Genomic DNA, 25,390 nt, shown 5'->3' with positions numbered 1-25,390 from the left:
TGTAATCTCTCATTCTCTCAGCATTTTATGGTGCTCTAGTAAGTAGATGACAGACTAAAAGAATCATACCTGAAAAGGCTTAGCACTTGTAATACTGAGTGTTTGTCTTATCCATCTGTTGCCTTGATTTCCAAACTTCTGCCACAGCAGATGACCCCTTGAGTTGCTCAAAATTCTCCAGAAGACTGACAGTCTATAAATGTGTTTTCCAAACATATGATAATGAAAGCGGAAAATGCAGCTTTTATTGCCATGAGTGAAAGTGCTGTTAAGGATCGGACTCAGCAAAACTGCTCTATTTTGGAACACTTGCGGTTCTGAGGATTCTATATAGAGATAATGCCCCTTGACTGTGCCCAAAGTATGATCCTTTATTGGTCCTGTGTCAAATGTGGAAGTTGGGCCCTGGTTTCTGGTCCAGTCAAAGTCATCATCCATGTCCTGGTTCCAGTTGCACAGACCATTTTCAAAGTTACACTGTAGCTCAGATTCTGAAATATGTAAATACAGACCTTGTCAAATGAAAGCAATATGCTACATCAAACAAAGTGATCTACTAGAATTTGCTTTTTCTCCTCACAGAGTTAATCTCAATGTAATTAATTATATTTAAACCAGTCTGAACAAGAACCAAGGACTAGATGCTTTCCTCACATATATGTGGCAATACACACATACTCAGTGGAAGTTATGCTAAAGTATCATGATAAATTCTGTCCCTAAATTGAAACTTGATTGGACAAACCACTAGAAAAATATACTGTAGGAAAGTGGTTCTCAACCTTTCCCGACTACTGTACCCCTTTTCAGAGTCCTGCCACCTTTAGAGTAAGCCCAAGCCCCGCTGCCTGGGGCTGAAGCATGTAATTTAGCTTCACGGGGCCCTTGTGGCATGGGGATCCAGGCAGTTGCCTTCCTTGCCATCCCTTAACACCAGTCCTGCACTTGCGACTCCCTAAACCCGTCCCATGGCCCCCCTGGGGTTCACGACCCCCCAGGTTGAGAAGCACTGATCTAGATGAGTTGACATACCCCATGGAAGACCTCTGTGTACCCACGGAGTACACGTACCCCAGGTTGAGACCCACTTAGGATACAAACTTGGATAGGAAGGGAGAATGGAATGTGTGTCCTCATAGTTGCATTCTTTATTGCAGGAAAAAGATTTAAAATTAGGTTTTAAACTCTTACTATCTTTCAGTACTCAAACTAATTAGATATAGGCCAAGGAGCCAATTTTGGATCCAGATTCAGATTAGTTTTAAGCTAGAATTCAGGGTTAGGGGCCAAACTGAATGAAGGTTCAAGTTTGGTTGCAATGGTGCAAAATGTAATGTGCTTTTTTTTTTTTTGCAAGATTTCAACCCCAAATGACAAATCTCCTGGTTGCATACATTCACGGCTCTGTTTACCATTGTAAATGTTATATTATAGTATTATATTTGTTCAACTTGTTACCCTGGGAATTGGGGGAAGAAAAAATAGATAGAAAAGCAAAAGCAGTGAAAGTGTGTGGGAATGTGAGAAAAAGGAGGATACCTTCGTACAGAATCTACTGTGTGAATACAGAATCATAATCATCAATACACCATAGAGTGAATACTCATGTTGAGAACAGCTCACACCACCTTGTGCAACAGTAAAACTTTATTAAAGGAAAAATGAAGCAATTAATACCAATAACCCAGAAAGATTAAGGCCACATATTAAAGGCTTCTCATCCTAGCCTCCATTTGGGTGCACACCAATTTACAACGTGGCCTCCAATTGTGTGCCCACCTCTTAGCTCCTCCATCCTATAGTGGCACTGTGGCTTCCTATCTCACCATCAACATGAAGCCTCTTCCTCTTGACTTGTGTACCAGATTAGACTTTCCCCAGAATCAGTCTTGGTGTCTAACTGCTTTTCATAGCCTTCTGTGTTTTATATAACAAGACAGCCCATGTAAATTAATGTTAGTATCAGGATTTAGGCAAAATTAAATCTGTTTAGTGATTTTAGTTTTTTTATATAAGGTTATATATTAGCAAAAACACTATTGATGAGTCACATTTTTTTTTCCATTAGATTAAGGAATAATCTGTTTATTTTCAAATTAAGTTTTCCATTAACGCTGCACCTTTTCACCTCTGTATAGGATTAAATGCAGCCTGACAAAATAAGTTACTTGATTTAGGAAAGCAGGAAGTGTTGCATTTCAGGAATGAAAAAGATAACAGAGTGAGCACATGCCAAAGAAAGCATAAGTCTCATTTGATGCCTCTTCAATTGCAAATTATCTGGCTCAGCTGTGACTTGAACTGGAGGCCTATGGATCACAAAGTGATTGTGGTAGGAAATGAGATAAAGCAGACTCTCCACAAGACATCACTTGCAGTAAGAGTGGCACTTTCCAAAAATTCAACCACTGGCAGGGTGAAACCATCACAAATCTCCCTCTATCCGAAAAACCAGAAGACCCCCCGGGAATCTGCCCAACAGACCCAAGGATGGGAGAACCAAAGAACAAGATAACATCTGGCAGCACAGAGCCATCAGGAATGTGCCATCTGTTGATTGATTCAGCAACAGCATGATGAAGCAATTCCCATAGCCTGGCATAGGAATAAATTCCTATAAAAATGGTCTCTAGAAATTGAGAACTTTGGGGTCTGATTCTGCAAACCAACTTCCAGGAGCATAAGATGAGCATCTGACAAGGCCCTGCTCCCTGTTCATGTCCAGGCCACCTCCCCCGTGGCTTGGCACGAGCAACTCTAAGGCTGGTAACTTTGATAACAACCTTGCAGAACCTCTGTGTGTGTGTATGAATGAATGTGTGAATAAATATGAAATTGAATGGAATGTTATAGCTATAACTAATGGCTTCCTATGATTCTTTCTGTATTCACAATAAATGTGGCTTTTTGCCTTATCCCCTTTAATAAGATCCTGCTGGTTTTTATTTTATTGGTATAACAATGCATGAGGCAAAATGCTTCCAGCCTAGACATCATGAGAACACTCCAGACAGCTTGTAAGTAATGGCTGCTATGACTCAGCAAGGTTTGCAAGGGCATGTGACCAGACCACATGACACTGATCTCCATTTTGGGTGCCTGTATTTTTCCACAAACTGGTCTGGGAACCAAGTTTGAAACATATGGTTCCCGCCATATGGAAAAGGTATAGACGGCAGGGAGTGACATCATCTGTTCTTCTTCACTCCCCCACAACTCAACAGCTGAGGGAAGCTCCGAAAGAAAAGGACTAGGAACAAGGGTGGGGAGCCCAAGCTGCAAAGCAAGTGCAGCTTGTGCCTTGAGAATCTGAAAGCCTGTTTGTATCATCAATCAGGGTGAGAATTTGCGCATTCATATCCAATCTTTCTAGTATCCTAGGCTTAGTTTGCAGTTTTGTTTATTTATTAGGTAATTTGATTTGATCTGTTTGCTAGCACTTATAATCACTTAAAATCTATCTTTTGCAGTTAATAAACTCGTTTTATGTTTTAATGTTTTAGTGTGCCTTTAAGTGAAGTGCCTGGGGAAAAATCGTAGTTTGGTTAAACAAGTTTGTTCCATATTCCTCTTCACATTAAAGGAGAGGCGAACTGAGTAATAAATTCGTACTGGTCAGGGTTTTGACCAGGGCAGGACAATACAGCTCTGGGGTCCTAGCTTGGGAAGCTGGGGGTTATCTTGGTTATAGCCTCACTATTGTTGGTTCATGTAGTGGCTGGCCAAAGCCTGCATGTAACTGGTGGGGGTGTAAGACCGGGAGCGGTCTATTGCCCGTCACAGCAGCACAGTGTTGAGAGGAAGCCCAGGCTGCTGAGTCTGAGGGCTCAGTGGAACCCCAGTTCCAAGTGGCACCATGTGAGTGGGGGGAAATCGTCTCACTATTACCTCCATAATATACAGAATTGGAGGATATTATTCCCCACAGTATGTCAACATCTCATATAAATATAGATCTTCACCATGCTTCATCTATTTAAGGAAAGTTAACATATTAAACAACAACAACAAAAAACCCTAGCACACATCATATTACCACTCTGAGAATTCTATTCTGAACAAGGAGTGCTTTTCTATATTTTATAGAAAATACAGAAATATGGCCACATTTCTAATAAAGAAGATTGGTCTGTGCATATTTGTTTTCATTTTCTACAAAGAGCTAACTTCTAGAGCTCATCAGGTGCATATGGCACCAGTCAATCATTTGAAGATTGTATTTCAACAATAGATCTATTCATCCCTAGTGTAAGCAGTGCACTTCCAGGGCTGAAATTGGTCATTATAACAACTTTGTTATTGGACAAGGAACAGAGCTGAAAGTACTTACTGCAATTGTCCTCATCAGATCCATCCCCACAATTATCCACGAGATCACACACGAATAAACTGTCGATGCAAGCCTTTGTGTCTCTGCACCAGAAATGATCAGGACCTTCACAGCTTACTGCTGGAGGTGGAAGAGCACAGTTCTCGAAAGTTATATCATCAATTGCTGAGACACCATCATAAAATCCAAGGCTGACTTTATACAGTGATAATTGGAAGGGCCATGGGAGGCGGCCGAGCTGAACGAAAGCCTTTAACCACTGCTTTCCTTGATTATAGTATACCCTCCAGAGGACAGTAGCATTTTTCAGTCCATGAACATGTAATTGCATCTCTGCTGCTCCAACTGACTGTCCATAATTGTAATACCTGAAAAGGCAGCGGAAAAAGTCAAAGGTGCAAATGATGAGGATGAATCATGTTAAATGTACTGGGCCAGTATCAGCTCTGTTATAATTCTATGGAATTTAATGGAATCACCCCTGGAATGAAGTCAGTCCACAGAGCCCACATCCAGTTCAGCAGCAATTCACACCATTCTGTATGTGATCTCATTGTCATACCATAGCTACATTAGCTTATCTGCTTTGGCAGACTTGGCTGATAGATGAATCATGGACACTTCTGAAGAAGTTAAGACTATGATGGAGGAACGATTCTTAATTAACTTAGAATCCACAATTGTACAGAGAAATTCTCCTTCATAGTAACCAATGAACACAACACACACACAGGCAAAATATTAATTGTATGAATGTAATTCAACAGATAAATTTAAAGTTTCTCTGAAGGAAAGCAAAAATCTAATGAATGCAAGAACATGTCTTTCTTTCACCATAATTATTAATGACACTTTGCACTCCACCTAACATTCTCAAAGCACTTAACAAACATTAATGCTTACAACATCCCCATGAGTTTAGTATTACTATATCCCTCTTACATCTAGAGAAACAGAAATTATGTGACTGGTACAACAGTGACACAGCAAGTCAATGCCAGAACTGGGAATAAGACCAGAACTTTTGACCTCCAGTCCCATATTCTAACCACTAAACAGACTTGCCTCCCATTGATTACAGTACCACTCTTTCATAAGAAGAGAGATGAGGTCATGTCCAATTAACTCTTTCTTCAGAAAACCAATTCTGAATTTTATCACTGAACAAAATTTCAGCAACGACAAACTTGTTCATTTAAAAATAAGCACCATCCTGAACTTTAACACACAAATCTTGGTTAACTTTCCCCACCATCCTGCATTTAACATTTTTTTTGTTCACTAAATCATTTGATAAAGCCTGTCGTTCTGAGATTTACAGCTTGATTTAGAATCTCCCAGAGGCCTTGATGAGCCACTAGCCTTTTGTGTGGTTAGTTATTCCAAACTGAATCTCGTTAACATTTTGAGATTGACCCATCCTTAGTAGAACTGTATTATTGGAATCACCATGGAATTTCTGTGTATTACTCTGGGAAAAAAACATTTTAAAGGATTATGTCTAAAAGATCAAAAACTAAAACAGTCCTGTGTCTCAGGTCTGTTTTTCCAAATGCTTCCGCTTATTGTTGCCTAGTGGTTACAACAAAGCCTGTGCAACTAAAGAGTAAAAGGAGGCAATAAATATTGCCGAGGGAGATGTACACCACTAGAAATTCTAACCTCAATTTCAATCCAACAGAAGCAATGTCAGATGTTCCATAAATTTAAAATAAAACTTAAATTCATACCAGAAGGACACTGTGCAGCCTGATCCAGCTTGGCTGAACGTGGGGCTTCGTATTTGAGCAACCTGTGAAATGCTGCTGCTGTTCCTCAGAACAAACATAAAATGACCTGTTTGGGGGAAAAAAATAGAAAAGAACTGTTCATACACAGAGCCAGTATAACACACAGAAGATTTCAACAGGGGTTACTGCCCCTGATTTAATGGCAGGCAGTTTGGTGTATGTGTATCTGCATCAAGGACCTGTTTATGTCTTACCTTCAGATTTGTTATAGGTATGATCCTCTGGTGGGGCTTGTTTCTGAAAAGCAGATGGAAGTGCACTTCTGGAGCTTCTTATCCAGTCAAATCCATCTGCACTAACAGTCTCAAACCAGCCACAGCTGTCTGTTTCAAAGTCACATTTAGCAGCTGAAATATTGAAAGAGATGTTTCACTTTGTATTTCTGAACATAACCACCATCAGCTAATCAGACTGTGGAAAAACTTTCCAGAATGTAAGTAAAAGAACAAGGCTCTAAAACAAAACATTTCTACAATGTGCCAGACAGGTATCTGGGAAAAAGACAGGTGGGTAACAGGGTATGAGATTAGGTGATTTTTTATTATTTAATTTTAATTACAGTATCACAGAGTCATCAGCAAGGATCAGGCCTTCACTGGGCCAGGCACTGTGCACATGCGCAAACACATTGTATGATTTGTAGTCTAAATAAAACAAGAGAGGCAAAAAGTGGAAGAAATATAGTATTATTATCCTCTTTTTACAGATTGGGAACTGAGGCATGAAGAGATTCAAGATCTCACAGAAAGTTTGTCAGAAACAGGAATTGAACCTAGATCTTCCAAATCCCACTCAATGCTTCAATTACTAGTAAGATCTACCTTATTATTATCAACTATCATAAGTAAGGCTGTGCTTCAGTCATGGAGGTCACAGATTCTGAGTCTTTCCGTGATCTCCGTAACTTCTGCAGCGGCCGATGCTGGCTCAGGGGCTGCCCAAGCCAGGAAGCCCTTGGGCCAACAGCAGCAGTTTGGGTGTGTGGGAGGGGTCTTAGGGCTGGGGTAGGGTGTTGGGGTTCAGGGCAGTGCTTACCTGGCGGGGGTGGGGGTGCTACCTGGCTCCCTCCGGCATATCCCTGCAGCCAGCTCCCTACCCAGCTCAGACCAGCATGTCTTTGCCTCTCCTAGGCGGAGGGGCCTGGAGGCTCCATGCACTGCCCGTGCCCGCAGGCACTGTACTCACATCTCCCACTGGCTGCTGTTCCCATCCAATGGGAGCTGCGGAGTTGGTGCTTGTGGCAGGAGCAGCACACAGAGCCCCCCGGCCGCCCCTCCCCCTAGGAGCTGAAGGGACATGCCGGTCAGAGCAGGTAGGGAGCCTGCCGCCTGCCCCCCTCCAGCACCAGCGGGGGGCCCAGGCCACATGCTCTGACCGCACCCCGGCACCAGTGCCAGCGGGGGTCCTGGGCCAAGCCACCGCTCGCTCCCTCGCCGCACCAGTGAGGGTCCCAGGCCACCCTCCCCAGCTCCCGCAGCATCCCCGGCCTGGTCCCCCAGAGCACCTGTGGCCCCTGGCCCAAGTTTTAGTTAGGGGTATATAGTAAAAATCATGGACAGGTCACGAGCCGTGAATTTTTGTTTACTGCCCGTGACCTGTCCATGACTTTTACTAAAAATACCCATGACTAAAATATAGCCTTAATCATTAAAAGATAGTATCAAACAGGTGAAAGTAGGACCTCTGTGAAAAAGACCTAATACGACAGCCTAGTTAAGTGTGAAAATACTTTCACTGCATCCCCAAAATGATAAGACAGAGGCATTAATTTAAAGGAAAAGTAAACATTTAAGAAAATGTGTGTAATGCTAAATGAAGTATATCTAGATATTCAAGCAAGTGGAAAGATGACAGATGAGAAATGAGAAGCGTTGCAGCAAATTACTGAAATCTTGACAAATATGTGACACAAAAAAATGAAAAAATAACAGACTCCACTCTCCTAAATATAATTGCTCAAATTTAATGGTATTTTATTCCTGCAATATATACATTCTTTTTATAAAAGAAAATTGTTTGAGGAGTTATTTTATACAGAGATTTATTATTTATTCATATGAAATGGATTTAATAAAACTGTGGACAGCCATGGTAACCTAAGCATCACTCACATTGTCCTCAAAGAATACCTGAAACTTCAGCAAGTAGCACACTTATGCCATAGCCTTTCTGGCCATAAAGCTCAAATGCATCTGATCACAACACAGAAGTTAACATACGTTTTAGACTCAAATTTATCTGAGTCCCTTGGAAAAAGTGTTGTTAATTTATGGCAATAAACAATAATTTATGGGCATTAAAATGCTGAATCCTGAAAACTGAGGGTATAGAAAACTTCAGATATCCTAAATAAATTAACCTAATATTATTTCTATCTTTTTCTGCACTGTTTTATGTTGTCCATCATTTTCAAGCTTTATCATATGTTTTAAGTACCATTTTTATTTTTATTAATAAACAATTATTGACTGTATATGGTATTTCCATAAGAGATTGATTAGAATCTTTGACACATATTTTAGAGGCTTACGTAACATTTGGCCATCGGGGGTGAAGAGCTAATTTCGGGGGATATGAAGTGGAGAGTATTAGATAAAATATTCCATTATGAATACCACTGAGAAATAAAAACCCTAGAAATATAAAACAACAAGGAAGTTCAGGGTGTGATCAGGGAAAATATAGGTTGATATGGGGTATATAAATCAACAGTGCTGTTGATGCCAAAAGCAGTTATAGTGTAGATAACGAAGAAGAGAATGATTAAGAAAATCTTGATGAAAAATGACAAGATGATGAATAATATTTTGCAAATCTATAAGGAGCCAGGGTTTGGTGGAGTTGACTGTAGGTGCATTGAAGGAACATAATTAGAGAGGAAGCAACAGATAGGCAAGGAAAACTATTTCTCCTTTAGTTTTTCCTCAGCAGGGCCTGCAGGAAAAATATGAAAACATGTTCTGTATTGCAAGGGAGCCAGCAGCAAAGAAAAAGACAAACTTCTGACACCGGTGGTTACACCAAAAGAGGTAAATAAAGAAGCTAAAACAGCTAAGTCTCCAAGCCCAGATGACTTGCATCCAAGAGTGAAGAGATGGAACATAAAAGAAAGGAAGCAGTAGACCATGCATTTAATTTAGGAATGCAGGTACATACTTAGACAGAACAGGAACTGACTCAAACCTTCAACTAAAACTCAAACCAAACCTTTAAGGTCCAAAATAGTTTGCTTATCTGAAGTTGCAATTTAAGTAAAGAAAGCAAAGGTTAGGCTGTTGGTATGCAGAGACGACTGCCTATAGGGCTGACCCCTATTATCTCATTGTTTACTTGTACTCCTCCGTCTGTATCCATCTGTTGTTTCTTTTTGCATACTTAGATTGCAAACTCCTTGACGCAGGAACCATACACGTATGCACCTAGCACAATGGGCTCCTGGTTTATTACCAGGACTCCTAGGCACTACAGTACTACTACTACTAATGATAATGCCATCTCATGGTGTTTTAGGCTGACCAGCTGGTACCTAACCAGATCCTCCAAGGTTCTGAACCCACGTTGCTTATTGACTGAAATGTGACTTAGTATCAGTTTTGTAAATGATTAAAAATATTAAACAAAGATAAATAAAAAATTACCACAGCTAAACTATTGTTATTAATACTAAATGAAAAATAAAGCATTGCACTATAAAATCAAAAACAAATCAACAGGTTAGCATCAGTGTTGTATGGAAATTAAATCATCCAATTAGTAAAGTAATCAGATCAATATAACAAATAATCAATCCATATGAATTCTAAAAAGGAAACTAAGAAAGTACCTATCTGGTTGGTTACATACCTCAACTTTCGAATTTTATCCATGTCAATCAAATCTGTAAACTGGAACTGGTTAAATATTTTGATACTGAAACCAAATTATCTCGTGTTTAACTAGAGCCTCAAAGCCAATTATAAAATTTCCTCATTAGATTTCACTTCGAGTGTGGTAGCTAACCCTTTCTCCCTCCTCTCCCCCGAGATATTACAATCCAGATTTTAAGTGGAAGTTTGGTGACTCTGGTTTGACAGTTTACAGCTGACAGCTTTAAATTTCTTAGGACTCAAACACAAAATACAGAGCCCATTTTACTAAGTATTTTATAAGATTATTGTTAAGGCTGTTTAAACTGGGGGAACATTTTTCTGGCACCTTCCTTGTATGGACTTCACTGGTGCTCAAATGCATACATGCATACAACTGCACTTTTGTATCCTAAAATTAAAGAAAAAGAAGGCTGATATGTCACCAAGTGAATAAAAACAAAAAGACAAAAATAGAAAAAAGGAAAAATAAGATACTAAAGATAAGAGTGAAGTCTTCTGGATTGTCCTGGCATAGAAATTGGAAATAGAGCTGGATAGGAATGCTTTGATGCAGTGATTTTTAATTTGGGAGAGAACCCCACCTCAGAATAAGTAATAGACTAGAGGTTAGGACAATCAGTGGAAGATATAGATTCAAGTCTCTGTTCTGGGCAGTGGAAGATATAGATTCAAGTCTCTGTTCTGGGCAGTGGAAGATATAGATTCAAGTCTCTGTTCTGGGCAGTGGAAGATATAGATTCAAGTCTCGATTCTGCCTGATTCAGAGCAGGAACTTGAACCTAGGTCTCCGACATTCCAGGTGAGGGCTCTTAAGTATCAGGCAAGTGGCTATTCAGTCTCTCTCCACCTTTTTGTGAAAAATGTTAAAGATCTTGCTTTTCGTCTTGATATGAAATAGGAGAATATTTGAAATCTTCAAAATTTTCATGGGATGGGAAAACCATTTCCCCCAGTTCTAGCGGGGACTGTAGACAATGAACCAGAGGGTGATGTTGCTGGAACAGCACTTATTAGTGGGCTTTCTTTGGCTGCAGGAAGACTGCTCAAAGACGAGTATAGCCTGTTTGTTGATGTCTTGACCACCTCTCCCTAAGGTAGCTAGCTTTAGGGTTTCAAGAGTGTCAGTCTTCCTTCAGGTGGTTTGTTGACCTGAAAGGTGGGGTTTCTTGGTCTCACTCTTGATTCTTATAGTTTGCAAACTTTGTTTTTACTCCTCCTTCCAGCAGCTTCCTACAAGGCATTGGGAAAATCACATACAAGGCCTATCCTGAAACCATACAACATAGTCTAATCAGGATCGAGTTAAGTTATCCATAGCTAATGTCAATTTTGGGAAAGTCCTGCTTAAGCCAGCAATTAAAAAAAATATTTGGAGACATCTGCATCCCCAAAAATATGAAAAATACAGAACGGAGTACATTTCTGAGGTAGCTGTCATGGCCTCAGTCAGGTGAAAAGTTTTTGAGATGACATTATTTCACCAGTTTATGGAAAGTGTGAATTAAAATCTTATATAAAAATAACTGATTGAAGAGATTCTAGCAACCAACAGCCCCTCAACATTCATCCATCAGAAGATTAAAGATTTGAACATTTTATGACCTAAAGTCACCATTTATTTTGCAAACAAGACAACTTATGGTAATTTTTTTTTTACTTTAGCAACTAGGCCATAAATCATCTTATCTTTGGAAATATCCATCTTGATAGAGAAAAATATACTATAAAGCTTTATCAAGACAGAACCAATTTAAACTAAAAATAAATAAAATGTATATAGGGTCTGTATTCCCATATACACTATTCCTCTTAATGTGCCACTTCTTCATTGCACAACAGATTCTAAAATACAATGTGAAATTATTCTTGTAGTAATGCCAGCCTAATTTCTAGAATAAAAAGATTAATGCTTATATTAAGTGTGGACAAACTGCAGTATTTCAGACAACAGTAACAAAATAGTGCCTCAAATATAAACCAGATACAAACAAAAAACTGTATTTGAAGGTCAGATGGTTTGGTCAACTCAGGCTCCTAATGAACGCTCCCTTACTCTACTTTGGTTCAATTCGGTTTCTGAAGAGTAAAATCAATGAGTCAAATTCACATGCTTAAGTGCTTTACTGAACTGGATCCTTAGTGAGGGGAGATTGCAGACTATCTTCAAACAAGTGGAAGACTACCTCTTCCCCAAGAAGTCATTTCTTGACATTTGTTAATTCCTTACCTCAAACAAAATTCCTTACACTTTTGGGAGCATGGAATGAATGTTTAGCTTTAGGTACACCTAGCAAGCGAAATAAGTAAAGCCATGAGGAATCCATTTGTAACACTGAGCCGCACAATGTCAACAACAAGAGTCCTGAACCTAGACTAGAACCTTTTAAAAAATATAAACTAAATTCAAACTAAAAATAAGAACCTATTCTTGGGAGTCTATCTACTAAATCAAAATAGTGTGTAAGCATGGGGTGTTCATGTGAACACAACCACATTGTCTTTAAATCCAGTAATCCTTTAATGCAGATAGAGCACAATGCTCCAGAACACTTTTTCTTTCGCTTTCCATTCCACTAGTCAGTGGGTCTGGGGAAATCCGTTACAACACCCATGTAATAGAACTAGCTGTGATTTCAATCATGTGGGCTTTGTGAGGGTGGCAGACCAGGTCATGTCAGAGTGTATTCAGGTCAATTCACTTGTGTATTAGTATAGATCAAGGCAATTAGTGTTTTGAGTGTTTAAACTTCATAAAACTAATGGAACATTACTCACTGACCTGTTCCTGTTATAATGTAATAGCAATAGCAATAGCACTGTCTATAGCTCTGTAACTAAATAACTCATCAGACACCAAAGAAGCCTTGGGGAATGCTAATAAAGGACTTTTTCAGAAAAGGTGCTAATTCCAAAACAAACGTCCATTGTGGTGATGACCTAAAGTCAGAGGTACAAAGTGCAGTCCTTGCCCACCATCATCATAAAAGGAAAAGCCCAGGTGGATAGAGAGACTGTCTCCTTGTCTTCTGTGAAAAGAAGATATAAATATGGATTCAAAGAAAGATGTTTTATTTCTGGACTGTTTGGTTTCTAACAGAGTAGAATAATTGAATAAGAAGACAGAAATCCCCAGAGTTATTGTGGGTAGCCCTGAAAAATTTTTGAGAAATTGGCAGTTTATTACATCGCAGTCACCATTTGGAATTACAAAGTGTGATTCACCTGTACATATATTTTACATGCTTTCACCTCTCAATAACTCTCATTCTTTTTCTTAGCTAGTAAACCTTTGGTTAGTTTACTACAGAAATAGCTGCCAACACTGTCTTTGGTGTGCGATCTGAAGAACAAATTGATCTGGGGCTAGTGACTGGTCTCTTGGGACTGGGAGAAACCTGATGTAGTGTGATTTTTGGTTTAAGTGACCATTATCACAAAGTTCAGTTTGTCTGAGTGGCAAGACAGGCTGGAGAGTTGAAGGGGACTGTCTAACTCCATGGTAAGACTGTTAGTGTATACAGGTCTTCATATTTGTTACTGGCTTGGTGAAATCTAATTGTAGAACATGCCACCAATTTGGGGGCATCTGCCCTGTTTTCTGACAGTCTGCCCTGAGGTAGGGCTCACAGTAGTAGTCCACTCCAGCCGGCAAGACAGGCTTATTTTAGGAATAGACAGACATGACAGTTTGGTAGGCACAGCACATAGGTATATTTATTTATCCTGTTTAATGAAGGAAGAATTTCTCATTCAAGACAGGCAAAATCAGAAGAGAAAAATCATTTGTAAAACTAACACTGCCATCTAATTCTGACTTTACACTTTAACAGGCTAAACATACTAGGTAAATATTCCCTTTTACTGTATGTCTTGTGTATGCATTGTGATACATTTTAATTAACATGTTAATTACATGATCACATACTATTTTTTCCACAAGACCCCGCCTCATTCAGTGCGTAGCATAGATGGTGCTCACTTACTGAGCAGCTATTCAATATTTCAGTATCAACAGACCTCAGTCAGAACTAAAAACTCATGAGATGGGCATAAAAATCATGTGATTTTAAAAATAAATAAATAAATTTGAGGCTCTTTATTTGCCTTCTGGTTTTTGGTTTTTTTGCTTTGGTTTTGTTTTTTTAGCCTTTCTGGTTCACATTTTCATGTGATTCACTGCAAACAGGAGGCTAGAAATGTTTTAGTTTTTGTTTAAATGAAAACAAAGATTCTCACGTAAGAGAATATCTCCAAGAGCTGGGATTTAAGAAGAGCAACAAACACTGTGAGACTTGAGACCAAATTGCTGTCATACAAACACATAGCAAGAGACAGTCACTGCCCAGAGATATTACAGTATAAATAGACAAAACAGATAATAGATGGGGCACACAGAAGTGAAATGACTTGTCCAAGGTCACACATCAAGTCATTAATAGACATATGGAACTGAGGTCTACTGACTCCCAGTCTCATGACTTATCCATTAGGCCATCATCGTCATTAGATTGGAAAAGAAAGCTTTTAGATTTCTTCCAAAATGTATTATGCAGGTTTTGGCACTGATAGTATATACTGGTGTTACAGAAGACACATATAAATATGATAGGTCACTTTTCTAAATATACTACTTGGCGAGGATTCTAAACGGAGGCCTCTGGTCTAGAAGAAATTTCTTTTCAAAGAGAGAAATTAATCTTTGGAACAGTGATAGACATTTCTTTGGAAAAAACATACTGTATATCACAAAAGTTATGCAGGTGATGAACTAAGATGTATTGCATGTTTTCATTTCTGAATGTTGCCACTGTATAATAATAAAACATCTAATCATAATCATACGTGGCTATTACAAAGTGCTTCCACCCAAAGACCTCAAAGCACTGAACAAATATTAATGCATTTATCCTCACAATACCCTTCTAAGGTAGGTAAGTATTCTTATTTCCATTTTGCAGGGAGGGAAACTAAGGCATAAAGTTGCCAGGTGTAGTGTTTAGATGCTGCTTGTAATTATTAGAACAGGGAGCACTGGCTGTTGGGAGTCTGAAAGGACAGGAAACAGGAAGGAGAGGAGGGAGTTGAGGAGGCTGAGTGAGAACTACCAAGGGTGCAGCAGCAGCTTGGTAATGAGGTTTCCACTTTAAGAATAAAGGCCTTGTAAAGTTTGTTAGTACCTTGCCTGGTTGTTACAACATTTTGGTGATGAGGATGGATCTTCTGCCTCTGAATCCACCTGCACCCTTTCTGCAAAGCCCAGGTGAGCCTCCAATTGCTTTTACTGCCTGGATCCATATGTTCGAGACTTATCTGCTTGCAATCACTGCTACAGAGATTTCTGAAGTAAGAAAGTGTGCTCTGCTAATCAACTGCCTTGGAGCAGAAGGGTAGCATATATTTTACACTTTTTCCCTTGCAGATGATAAATATGAGACTGCACTCACTGCATTAAAGAACTTTTTTGTACCAAAAGTGAATGTAGTAGTTAATTGCTACAGATTTCGCCAGCATGAGCAGAAAACAGGGGAGACTATAATGCAGTATTTTGTTCCCTGAGGAGTCTGATTGTAACTTGTGACTTTGGGAATATGGCAGATGAGATGATTAGAGACCAGCTCATTGAGAAAACAACCATGCTTCGTGTAAGAGAACGCTTACCTCTAGAACCATAACTTACACTAGAAAAAGCAATAACCATTGCTACTCAGATTGAGTCAGCTACAGCTGAAGCCAAAATAATGAGCATGAATACAGGAGGCACAATCCAAACCGTGACTCCTTTGCAGAAAAGTTCACTATTGCTACAGACAAACGACTCCAAGAGGAAAACGAATGAAAAACCACCGAATCAGCAAATTCAAAATACAGTAAAAGAATGCTTTCACTGTGGATCCCCCCAACACCTTGCAAGCTACACAGGATGTCCGGCAAAAGTAGCTCAGTGCAATCATTGTAAAAAGATTGGGCATTTTGCTAAAGTATGTTGCAGCAGCCAGTTCAATCAACAGGCGCATGCAGTTACAATACCAGTTGTTATTGTGCTGAGTGTGGACAAAATCACTACTGCACACAGTCCAGAACAAATGAAGTGCACTGTAAACCTTTCCACCATACCCTCAGGCAAATCACACTCTATTCAGCTAATGTTGGACACTGGTTCAGCAGTATCTATACTACCTGATTCCATCTATTTGCATTACTTTAAAGATGTGCCTCTTACTGAACCCAAGCTTCACTTGGTGTGCTATTTGAAAAACCATATTCCAGTACATGGCTGTCTGCCAGCAATTGTTACTTTTGATGATTGCTGTGTAACTGCAGAGTTCTACATTGTCCACAAAGGCACTCCTATCCTTGGCAGAGATTTATTAGTTGCTTTAAATCTCAGGGTAGTTAATGGACGAATTGATCTTCCTCAGCACAGCACTCTTGCAGTACACACGCCAGTTTCAGCTGCGACCCCCAACACCAGGTTGAGGAGAAACTCAGCTGTGCTTATGGGTTTCTGCATAAAGTTAAAACGTGGAATAATGTGATGCCTGTACAACAGAAGTTACGGCACTTACCCTTTTCAGTCAGGGAAGCTATTTCAGAGGAACTTAGAAAACTTGTTCAAAAGGACATTAATGAGGAGATCGACTCCTCGGAATGGGTTTCACCTGTAGTAGTGATGCAGGAGAAGGGTGGAGACATTCGCCTTTGTGTGGACTTAAGGGAGCCAAATAAAGCTATTGTGCTTGAAAGCCATCCTGTTCCTCACATAGAAGAAGTATTTGCAGAACTCCATGGAGCAAAGGTGTTTTCTACTCTTGATTTGCAGATCGCATACTACCAGGTTATGTTGCATGAAGATAGCAGAGACCTCACAGCATTTATTACACATGAGCGACTATTTCATTTTAAACGTGTTCCATATGGTCTCGCATCTGCCCCAAGTGCCTTCCAAAAACTGATGTCATTGATGTTGAAGACTCAGCAAGAAGTTCAGTGCTATCTGGATGATATTATCGTGTTTGGAAATACTTCTAAGAAGCATGACAATAACCTGCGGTCTGAACTAAACTGCATCAGCAAAGCAGGCCTCAAGCTCAATAGGTCCAAATGCAAATTTAGACAAACTGAACTCTGCTTTCTGGGGCATACAATTTCACAGGCTGGACTAAAACCTGATCCAGATCATATCCTGGCAATTTCAAATGCTCCTCCTCCAACAGATTTGCAAACCTTACTGTCCTTCGTGGGTCTTACTTCCTGGTATGCAAAATTCATTCCCAATTATGCTTCTGTCATTGAACAGTTATGAGAATTACTACGGAGAAGTTCAACCTTAGTGTGGACAACAGAAGCACAAGCTAGTTTCAAAACGGTGAAAGACTTGATTGTACACAGTCCAGTACTTGCACTATTCACTCCTGCATTGCCCACAATTGTAACTACTGATGCTTCTGATTATGGACTTGGGGCTGTTTGCTTCAAGGACACTAAGTAGTGCTGAGAGAAAATATTCTTCAGTCGAAAAAGAAGCACATGCTTGTATCTGGGCTACTGAAAAATAGAGAACTTACCTGTGGGGCCGCACGTTCAAGTTGCGCACAGACTACAGCCCTTTGACGATGTTGCTCACCATGAAAGGACTGGGAAGAGCAGGATATCATATTGCTAGATGGTCTGCAAGACTACTCTCTATCAATTATGAACTGGAATATAAGCCTGTAAACCAAAATGTGGTCACTGATTGCCTCTCTCGCCTGCCTTTGCTTTCACCTGATGGTTCACCAGAGGATAAGAATGTAGTAGTTGCGCTTATTAGAAGCACTCTTACTGCAGTTACAAGAGAACAATTTCAAGCTGCTTGTTCAGCATGTCCAATTCAACAAAAACTACGGGAATTTCTGACAAAGATGGCCCCAGTAACCATAAAAACCTTGACCCCGTTTTGCTGCCTTATTTTAGAGTTCGGGATGAACTTTCTTTGCTTGATGGGTGTGTGCTATGAGATACACACTGGCTCCTTGTGCCAGAATAATTACAGTCAAAACTCATACACCTGGCACACGATACTCATCAAGGAATTGTCATAACCAAACATTGACTACGGGATATGTATTGGTGGCCAGGGATGGACTCTCAAACTGAAGCACTCATAAAATCCTGTGTCACTTGCCAGATGCATGATAAGACAGCAGTGACATGTACCCCTCCATTACAGCCTGTTCCTCACTCAACGGAGTGGTGATTGACATTGTAGGACTCTTTGATACTGCTCCAAGTGACTGCCATTATGCCATCATTTTAATAGACTATTTCAGTAAATGGCCTGAGGTAGCGTTTACATCGCAAATCTCTTCTGCTATAGTAAGTAAGTTCCTCTCTTCAGTTTTAGCAGGGAAGGTAATCCCAAAGAACTGGTTTCAGATAATGGTAGTCAATTTACTTCCCTGGAGTTTGAAACTTTTGTAGCAGAGAGAAACATTTTACACAGGTTATCCCTATATTACCCTCAAGCCAATGGGGAAATCGAATGGTTTAACAGAAGTTTGAAAGAGTGTTTGCAAATGGCTAAACTGGAAGGGTGATTATAGATAACCTTCCCCTCTGATTTCTTGCAAGCATACCGGGCCACACAACAAGCCATAATGCAAAGATCACCCTCAGAGTTACTGCATGGGAAACAGATGAATACTAAATTGAACATTGCTGGATTGTTACATGCACAACCTGATGCCCCAACCGAGAATGATGTGAGAAAAAGAGTTGAACAGAATCAAGCAAAGTATAAGGCTTTCACAGACAAGCAGCGGGGTGCTAAGGAACCAAAGTTTGAGTGTGGTTCCTTCGTTAGAATACGAAAACCTGGAATTTTATGCAAAGGGACCATATATTCACAGCTCCTCTTAAAATCATAGAGAAGAAGGGACCTTATACCTATCGACTTTCTGATGGGTGGGTATGGAATGCTTCTTATCTTGCACCTGCCTTTGCAGCAAGAGGAGATTATGCCAACACCCAGTCTGCATTGGATGACTTCACCGTAGTATCAACACAACAAGACATTGCACTGGAACCGGGGCTTGAGAGACGGCCTGTCAGCCCCAGATGACCACCTGTCTGCACTACAGACTATGTTATGTAGTATCTACAGTGTTTTCAGTGTAATATTTCTATTGTAATTATGTTTATAAAATGTGATTAAGAAAAAAAGCATGCATTTACTCTCACTAAGGGCTGGATCCTGCACTGCCAATGTCAAAGGGAGTTTTGCAACTGATTTCAGTGGATAAGGATCAGGCCCTCATGCGTCAAAGCTCAATATATATACATTGCTCATTTGAGTAGTGTCAGCGAATTCAATGGGATTATTCATAAGACTAATGTTACTTACATGTTTGCAGGATCAGAACCTTAGACAGCAGTGTCTCTTGCCAAATCTGCCATTTAGACATTTGACTACAGTGGAGATTAAGCATAATGACAGGTACTTTAAAATGATTACTTTTTAATCCAAAGCCCTTTAAAGATCAAGGGTCGGAATAAAATTAATTTGAGATGACTGTAAAGAGCTATTACTCTATTTAGTACTATGAGGCACTTGAATACTATTCAGCATTTAGAAGTGCTCTGGGAGTGCGATACTCAGACTGGTGCAGTTCTCACAGTGTCATCTACAAGGGACTATACAATGAGAAATTCTGCTCCTATTCAGTAGAAATACACAACCAGGTGTCTGGGTTCTGTCCTACACCCTATTTAGTGACAGTGGCACCACAAGAAATGAATTTAGAATGTTTTTGTTTGCTTCTAGTTAGCATAATGGCTGATGCTGGTTTTAGTCATGTTAAGATCTCATGGTTTTTTAACATGTACTAAAGCTGCTTGTCTCATTAAGGGTTTTAATTGAGATTCTGTTCAAACAGGGAGCTCTCTGGTAGGCAGCACAGGAAATTTAATATTGCAGTCTGATGCAAATATTTTCTTTGGGCCAGACCCAAACCCCAGGATCCAGACCCAGAATCTTGGTTCAAAGCGCAGTTCCAATCCAGTTCTGCTTAATGAGGAGAATATAAACACTGAATTCCAGTCCTCTAAAATATGGGATTGTTCATATCCTGAATTCAGAGATGGTAGTAAAGTTCAGGCCCAATTCCATTTATGAGCTTCATTAAGACACTGCACAGAGCAAACCAGGATTACACTTCTCTAGTTACTTGCACTGACATTGCAATTAACAATGAACAAATTGACCTATTCAGTGCAATAGTGTAATCATTTATGACATCTCTCAGCAAAGACTTATTAACTGTGTTAAGTTCACACAATACACACAATATCCTAGCCCACTTGGCCTAGATACCACAATGAATAAGGCATCATACACAGAGATTTCATCATTATTGCAAATCCCAAAGGGATGTGACCTCCTTGCAAACTGAGTTCCCCCAGATCAATCTAGCAAGGTGCTTAAGATAGTCTGATTATACGTCCACCACTGGCAATCATGTCACACCATCAACGCTTTTGGTGCTCATGTGATCGCCAGCCATGTAGTGGCATTCCTTGGTACATACACTTCAGAATTCACCGATCTTCCATTTTTTTATATCCACACCAAGAAAGCCAGAAACTGAACCAGTGCTGATGGAGGAGGTTGCTGAGTTTGGCTCAGAATATCCTCATTTCTGATCTTGTCCTGCCTCTTGAAATGAGACAACAAGCATCAAAACTGCCAATCTGATGTTCTTCAGCCTTCCTTGGCACCATCATTCATTTCCATAAAACAGAGTTGCTAGAACTGTAGTTCTATAGATCCGTGGCTTTGTAGCAAGTTTGATGTCATGATATCCTCACAGAGGCCACTGAAGGGCCTGAAAAATGGCAGCAGCAGTTACTTCATGAGCATCCACTTCTTTTGTGCATCCTCCAGGACAGTCTATGATGCTGATGAAATATTTGACAGCTGCCACCTACTTGATGGTCTGTCTAGACAGGTTAATGTCTGAGCTCATTGCAATCTGGAGTGAGAGGCTGTTTGACAGAAATGGCCAGGGACTTAGTTTCATCGAGTTTAATAAGCAGACTAATGAGTACTGCTTCTTGCCTGACCAGATTGCCCATCCTCTGAAGTGATTCAGCAAACCAAGACAACAAGACAATGTCACCAGCATATTCAAAATCTCGGAGCAGAATCATGTTCAGCTCAATGCCACCAACAGCTGCCTTCTGAAGCTTATCCATCAACCAATCTAAGTTGATATTAAACAATGATAGTGACAGAATACAGCCTAGCCGAACTCCGGTGGAGGTAGGAAACTGCGTTTTGTATGTGCCATTGACTTGAACTCAGTTTTCCATCCCATTATAGAGCTCTTCTATCAGGGATGCTGAGATGCCTCATCGGATCCCACAAACTTGCTCAATGCACTGAACTGAAAGTCTGGTGGAAGTCTATAAAAAGTGATGTTCACAGTTTATTAAGTTCAGCCATCTTCTCAAAAAGCTATCTCAAGGTAAAGATCTGGTTGACAGTGGAACAACCAGGTCTACAGCTGCACACAGTATCCTGGCATGTGCTCCAAAGTGCATAAATGATTTGAAATATTAACAGGGAAGCAAATATTTTCCCTGGGACCAACAAGAGAGTAATACCTCTATCGTAAACACAGGCAGAATAACCCCCCTTCCTCCAGCCATCAGGGATGATATCAGTGCACTTGATAGTCTGGAAGAGCCTATGTAGCCACGGTACAATAATACTCTCACGTGTCTTCAGCAATTCAGGGGGTAACATTACAGACCCCTTGTGATTTCCCAGACTTCAGCTTATGAATTATGATCCAGATCTCTTCTTGACTGAAGGAAGATGGATCTTATAGAGCTTCTTGCTCTTCTTCAAGTGGAAGATAGACTGCAGACAATAAACAATTGTGGAGTATCTTGAAATGATCTTCACTTTGATGCAACTCATCCTGCAGACTCTGGAGGATGCTGTCATCCCAATTCTTTACTAGACAAGCTGGTCCCACCTTCCCCTGCAGCTGCAAAGTTGATTTAAAGGTTGTGGAGACCATGCGTGGCAGCAGCCTGTTTTCAACTGGTTGTCTGAGCTGACCAGAGGATTCTTTATCTTCCTTATACAATGACTTGATGACATTCTGAAGTCAAATTCATTAAGACTTTGCTTTTGCTCTCAAGAAAGGTGTCTTTAAAGACTCAAATTGTAGCTTCGCTTTTTTCTTAGCTCCAACTGCTTTGAGCATCTCCTCACTGATTTATGGATGATGTTTGAAGGGCTGAGGCTCCATCACTGAACTGGCAACAGTCTTTGAAGTTGGATGCACACTTTTGATAGCAGAAGTTGACAGTTATGTCAAGTTCAACACCTCTGGGCACTCATACAATCATAACTGTTGCCTGTCAATGATCATCAATGAGGGCATGATCAATAGCAATCCTGGTGAAACCATCCAGGTTGTACCAGTTCTGCTTGTGAAACTTAGGGTGATGGAAGAGCAAGTCATTGATCATGATGTCACAGGCACCCTCAAATTTCAGCAGTCACTACCCATTCCTATTCTTCTGCTTATATCAAACTTCCTGAGCATACTTGCACAGGTGTCATTATCCTTTCTTACCTGTGCATTAAAGTCACCCAGAATCACAATGACATCACTTCTCAGAGTTTTATTAAAGATTGACTGGAGTTTCTGGTTTAAAAATATCTGCGGCTGCATTGTTGGACTTAGTATCGGTGGAACTATACATAGCAATGATGGTAAGATGCCCATAATCATCATGGAATTGGATGCTAATAACAACATTGTAATCCTGTTGGGCTTTGGGTAAAAGTAGAATGGTCACTGCTGGCTACATCAATCCATTAGGGCCGTCTGAGAACAAAATCATATACTCCTCAGCTTTCTTTTCACCACTTGCATGCCAGTGCACTTCAGATACAGTATACACCCCAGTGTTCAACTGCTTGATGAGGAGAATGGCTGTAGCTATTTCAGACAATGTTTGAACATTCCAAGCACCAATTTTACATTTGCCACCAACACACAGGACACCATAATGGCCCCTTTGCAAGATTTCATTGGTCATTTTTGCCTCACTGGCAGAGAAACTCTTGACTGTTTCAGTTTGTTGCCACTGGTCTGCTTTAGTGTAAGCACCCTCACAACATAAACATATTGACCTCGTACCGACACAGAGATCTGGTTAAAGTTAATTTTTATTAGTTACAACATAACCACCTCTGGAGGAACTGCTTCTCCCTACATAAACTATCCATCAGGATAGGTTTGCAAACAAATAGCCATAAAAGGAAAAGCAATCCTTAAGAGAAGGCTGCCGTTAGCCTGCTGCTTCAATAACTGAGGATGTTAAACAACAGCTACTAAATCAGTATGTCTGGATAACTTGCATCAAAGAGTTTTAAGAGAGCTGCCTGAAGATCTCTTTGGGTAGTTATGTTGATGTTTAATAAGTTTTGAAACATTGGGGAAGTTCCAGAGAACTGGAATATTGTGCCAATATTTTAATAGGGTAAATAGAATGACCCAAGTAATTACAGGTCAGTCAGCCTGATTTTAATACCAGCCAAAATATTGAAACAGCTGACACAAGACTTGATTAATAAAGATTTAAAAGAGGATAATCAAGCAATCAAGTTAGGTTCACAGAAAATAACTCTTGTCAAATAACTTTCCTTTTTCAATGCAATTAGAAGTTTGGTTGATGTATATTATGCAATCCTTGGATGTATAAACAGGGAAATACCAAATAGGAGTAGAGTGGTGGTATTACTTCTGTATTTGGCATTGGTGAGACCACTAATAGAATACTTTGTCCATTTCTGGTACCCACATTTAAAGGAGGAGAGTGAAAAATTGGAGAGGGTTCAGAGAAGAGACATGATTATTAATACATTGGAAGGCATGTCTCACAGTGAGAGCCTCAAGGACCTCAATCTATCTATCTTATCAAATTGAAGGTTATTCGGTGATTTGATCACAGTCTATAAATACTTACATGGGAAACACAAATGTGATAATAGAGGGCTCTTTGATCTAGCAGACCACAGTTGGAAGTTGAAGCCAGAGAAATCCAGATGAGAAATAATTGCAATTTTTAAAATTAGGGTATTAGCCCTACTCAATATTCTCCTGCTTACACATCCAAGGATCAAATAATATACATAAATCCAAATTAACCACTGGATGGAAGTTGGTGGTTGCCTAGAGACAGGAAGTCATGACCTGAAAATATTCGGTGTGGCCAAACAGAGGACAGCAATATATACTTGGTGCTTCAAAATGGATAATTTCCCAAAGTTGAGGAAAAACATGAGCAAGATTGACTGAGATGAAAAATTTAGTCAGAAAAATGTGAATGAAAATTAGTATCTATTTAAGAAGAGTTTATTAGATGGCCAAAAAGCCAAGATTCAGCAATCAAATAAGAGGAAAACTTTGTCTAAAAGCCCATTCTGGTTCAGTAGTGAAGTAAAGCCAGCAATTTGAATTAAAAATAAATAAATGCATATATAAATATGACATTTAACAAATGGAAAAGAGGGAAAGAGAGAAAAACTAAAATAAATTAGAAATTATGAAGTGTAGAAAATGGATAAGGGAAGGGAAGGACATCAGGTAAAAGTCAATGGCTGGCAGAACTAAGTATAATAAAAAGGAATTTTTTAAAGTATATTAGAAACAAAATAAATTCTAACAATGATATAGGCTCATTATTAGATATTAATAGTGATTCAGAAAAGGAAGAAGTGTTCAATAAATATTAACTTGCAATCAAGTTAACCATGGAAACAATTGATCAAGGGTTCTGGCAGATTCTCCATCAATGGAAATCTTTAAACCAAGACTGGATGTTTTTCTGAAAGAAATGCTGTAGTTAAACTACTGAACCTGAAACACGAATTAATTCAGGGAAGCCCTATGTTATGCAGGTCAGACTAGATTATCGCAGTGGTTATGTCTGGCCTTATAAATCCATGAGTTTGTGAAAATCCATCCAAGGATCAGGACCAAGTGGGCCCAGACCCCATTTCCCTTTCCAGATGTGAAGAAGGAAGGAAGGAAGGAAAGGAGTGCTTCTCCTCACCATTCAGTGAAAAAACAAGGGTCCCGCCAGACACCACCTAGTCAGTGCCCAGGACTGTAATAGCAACTCTGACCTCCTTCTACCTTAATTAAGCTGCAACAAATAACTCAGTAGTTGTACCTCACCCCTAGACAAACCTTCTGAAAAGGGGCTCTAAAAAAGGTCAAAAAACACAACCACTAGCTGCCCATCTACAATGAGGGTGCGGAAGAACCCTTCCTAGACCATTAACAAAGCACTTGCCAAAATGCATAGCTAAGTAGGAAATCAGTAGGAACTGGAAG

General features: G+C 39.8%; 1 protein-coding gene across 1 annotated transcript in view; it reads right to left on the bottom strand.

Moving 5' to 3' along the window:
- MALRD1 (MAM and LDL receptor class A domain containing 1) overlaps window positions 1-25,390 on the bottom strand; it is a gene marked incomplete at both ends in the record, with an annotated part of 444,317 nt that overhangs the window by 348,075 nt on the left and 70,852 nt on the right. Inside the window, 4 exons of the mRNA XM_084621129.1 lie at window positions 70-491; window positions 4,331-4,698; window positions 6,061-6,166; window positions 6,315-6,467. Of these exons, the coding sequence (XP_084477255.1) occupies window positions 70-491; window positions 4,331-4,698; window positions 6,061-6,166; window positions 6,315-6,467 (1,049 nt within the window). The remainder of the gene's footprint in view (window positions 1-69; window positions 492-4,330; window positions 4,699-6,060; window positions 6,167-6,314; window positions 6,468-25,390) is intronic.

This window comes from Lepidochelys olivacea (assembly GCF_965140295.1).
Source record: "Lepidochelys olivacea isolate rLepOli2 genome assembly, chromosome: 2".
Classification (NCBI taxonomy): domain Eukaryota; kingdom Metazoa; phylum Chordata; order Testudines; family Cheloniidae; genus Lepidochelys; species Lepidochelys olivacea.
Note: the sequence above shows the minus strand (reverse complement) of the source record. Positions and strands in the feature narration are given on the sequence as shown.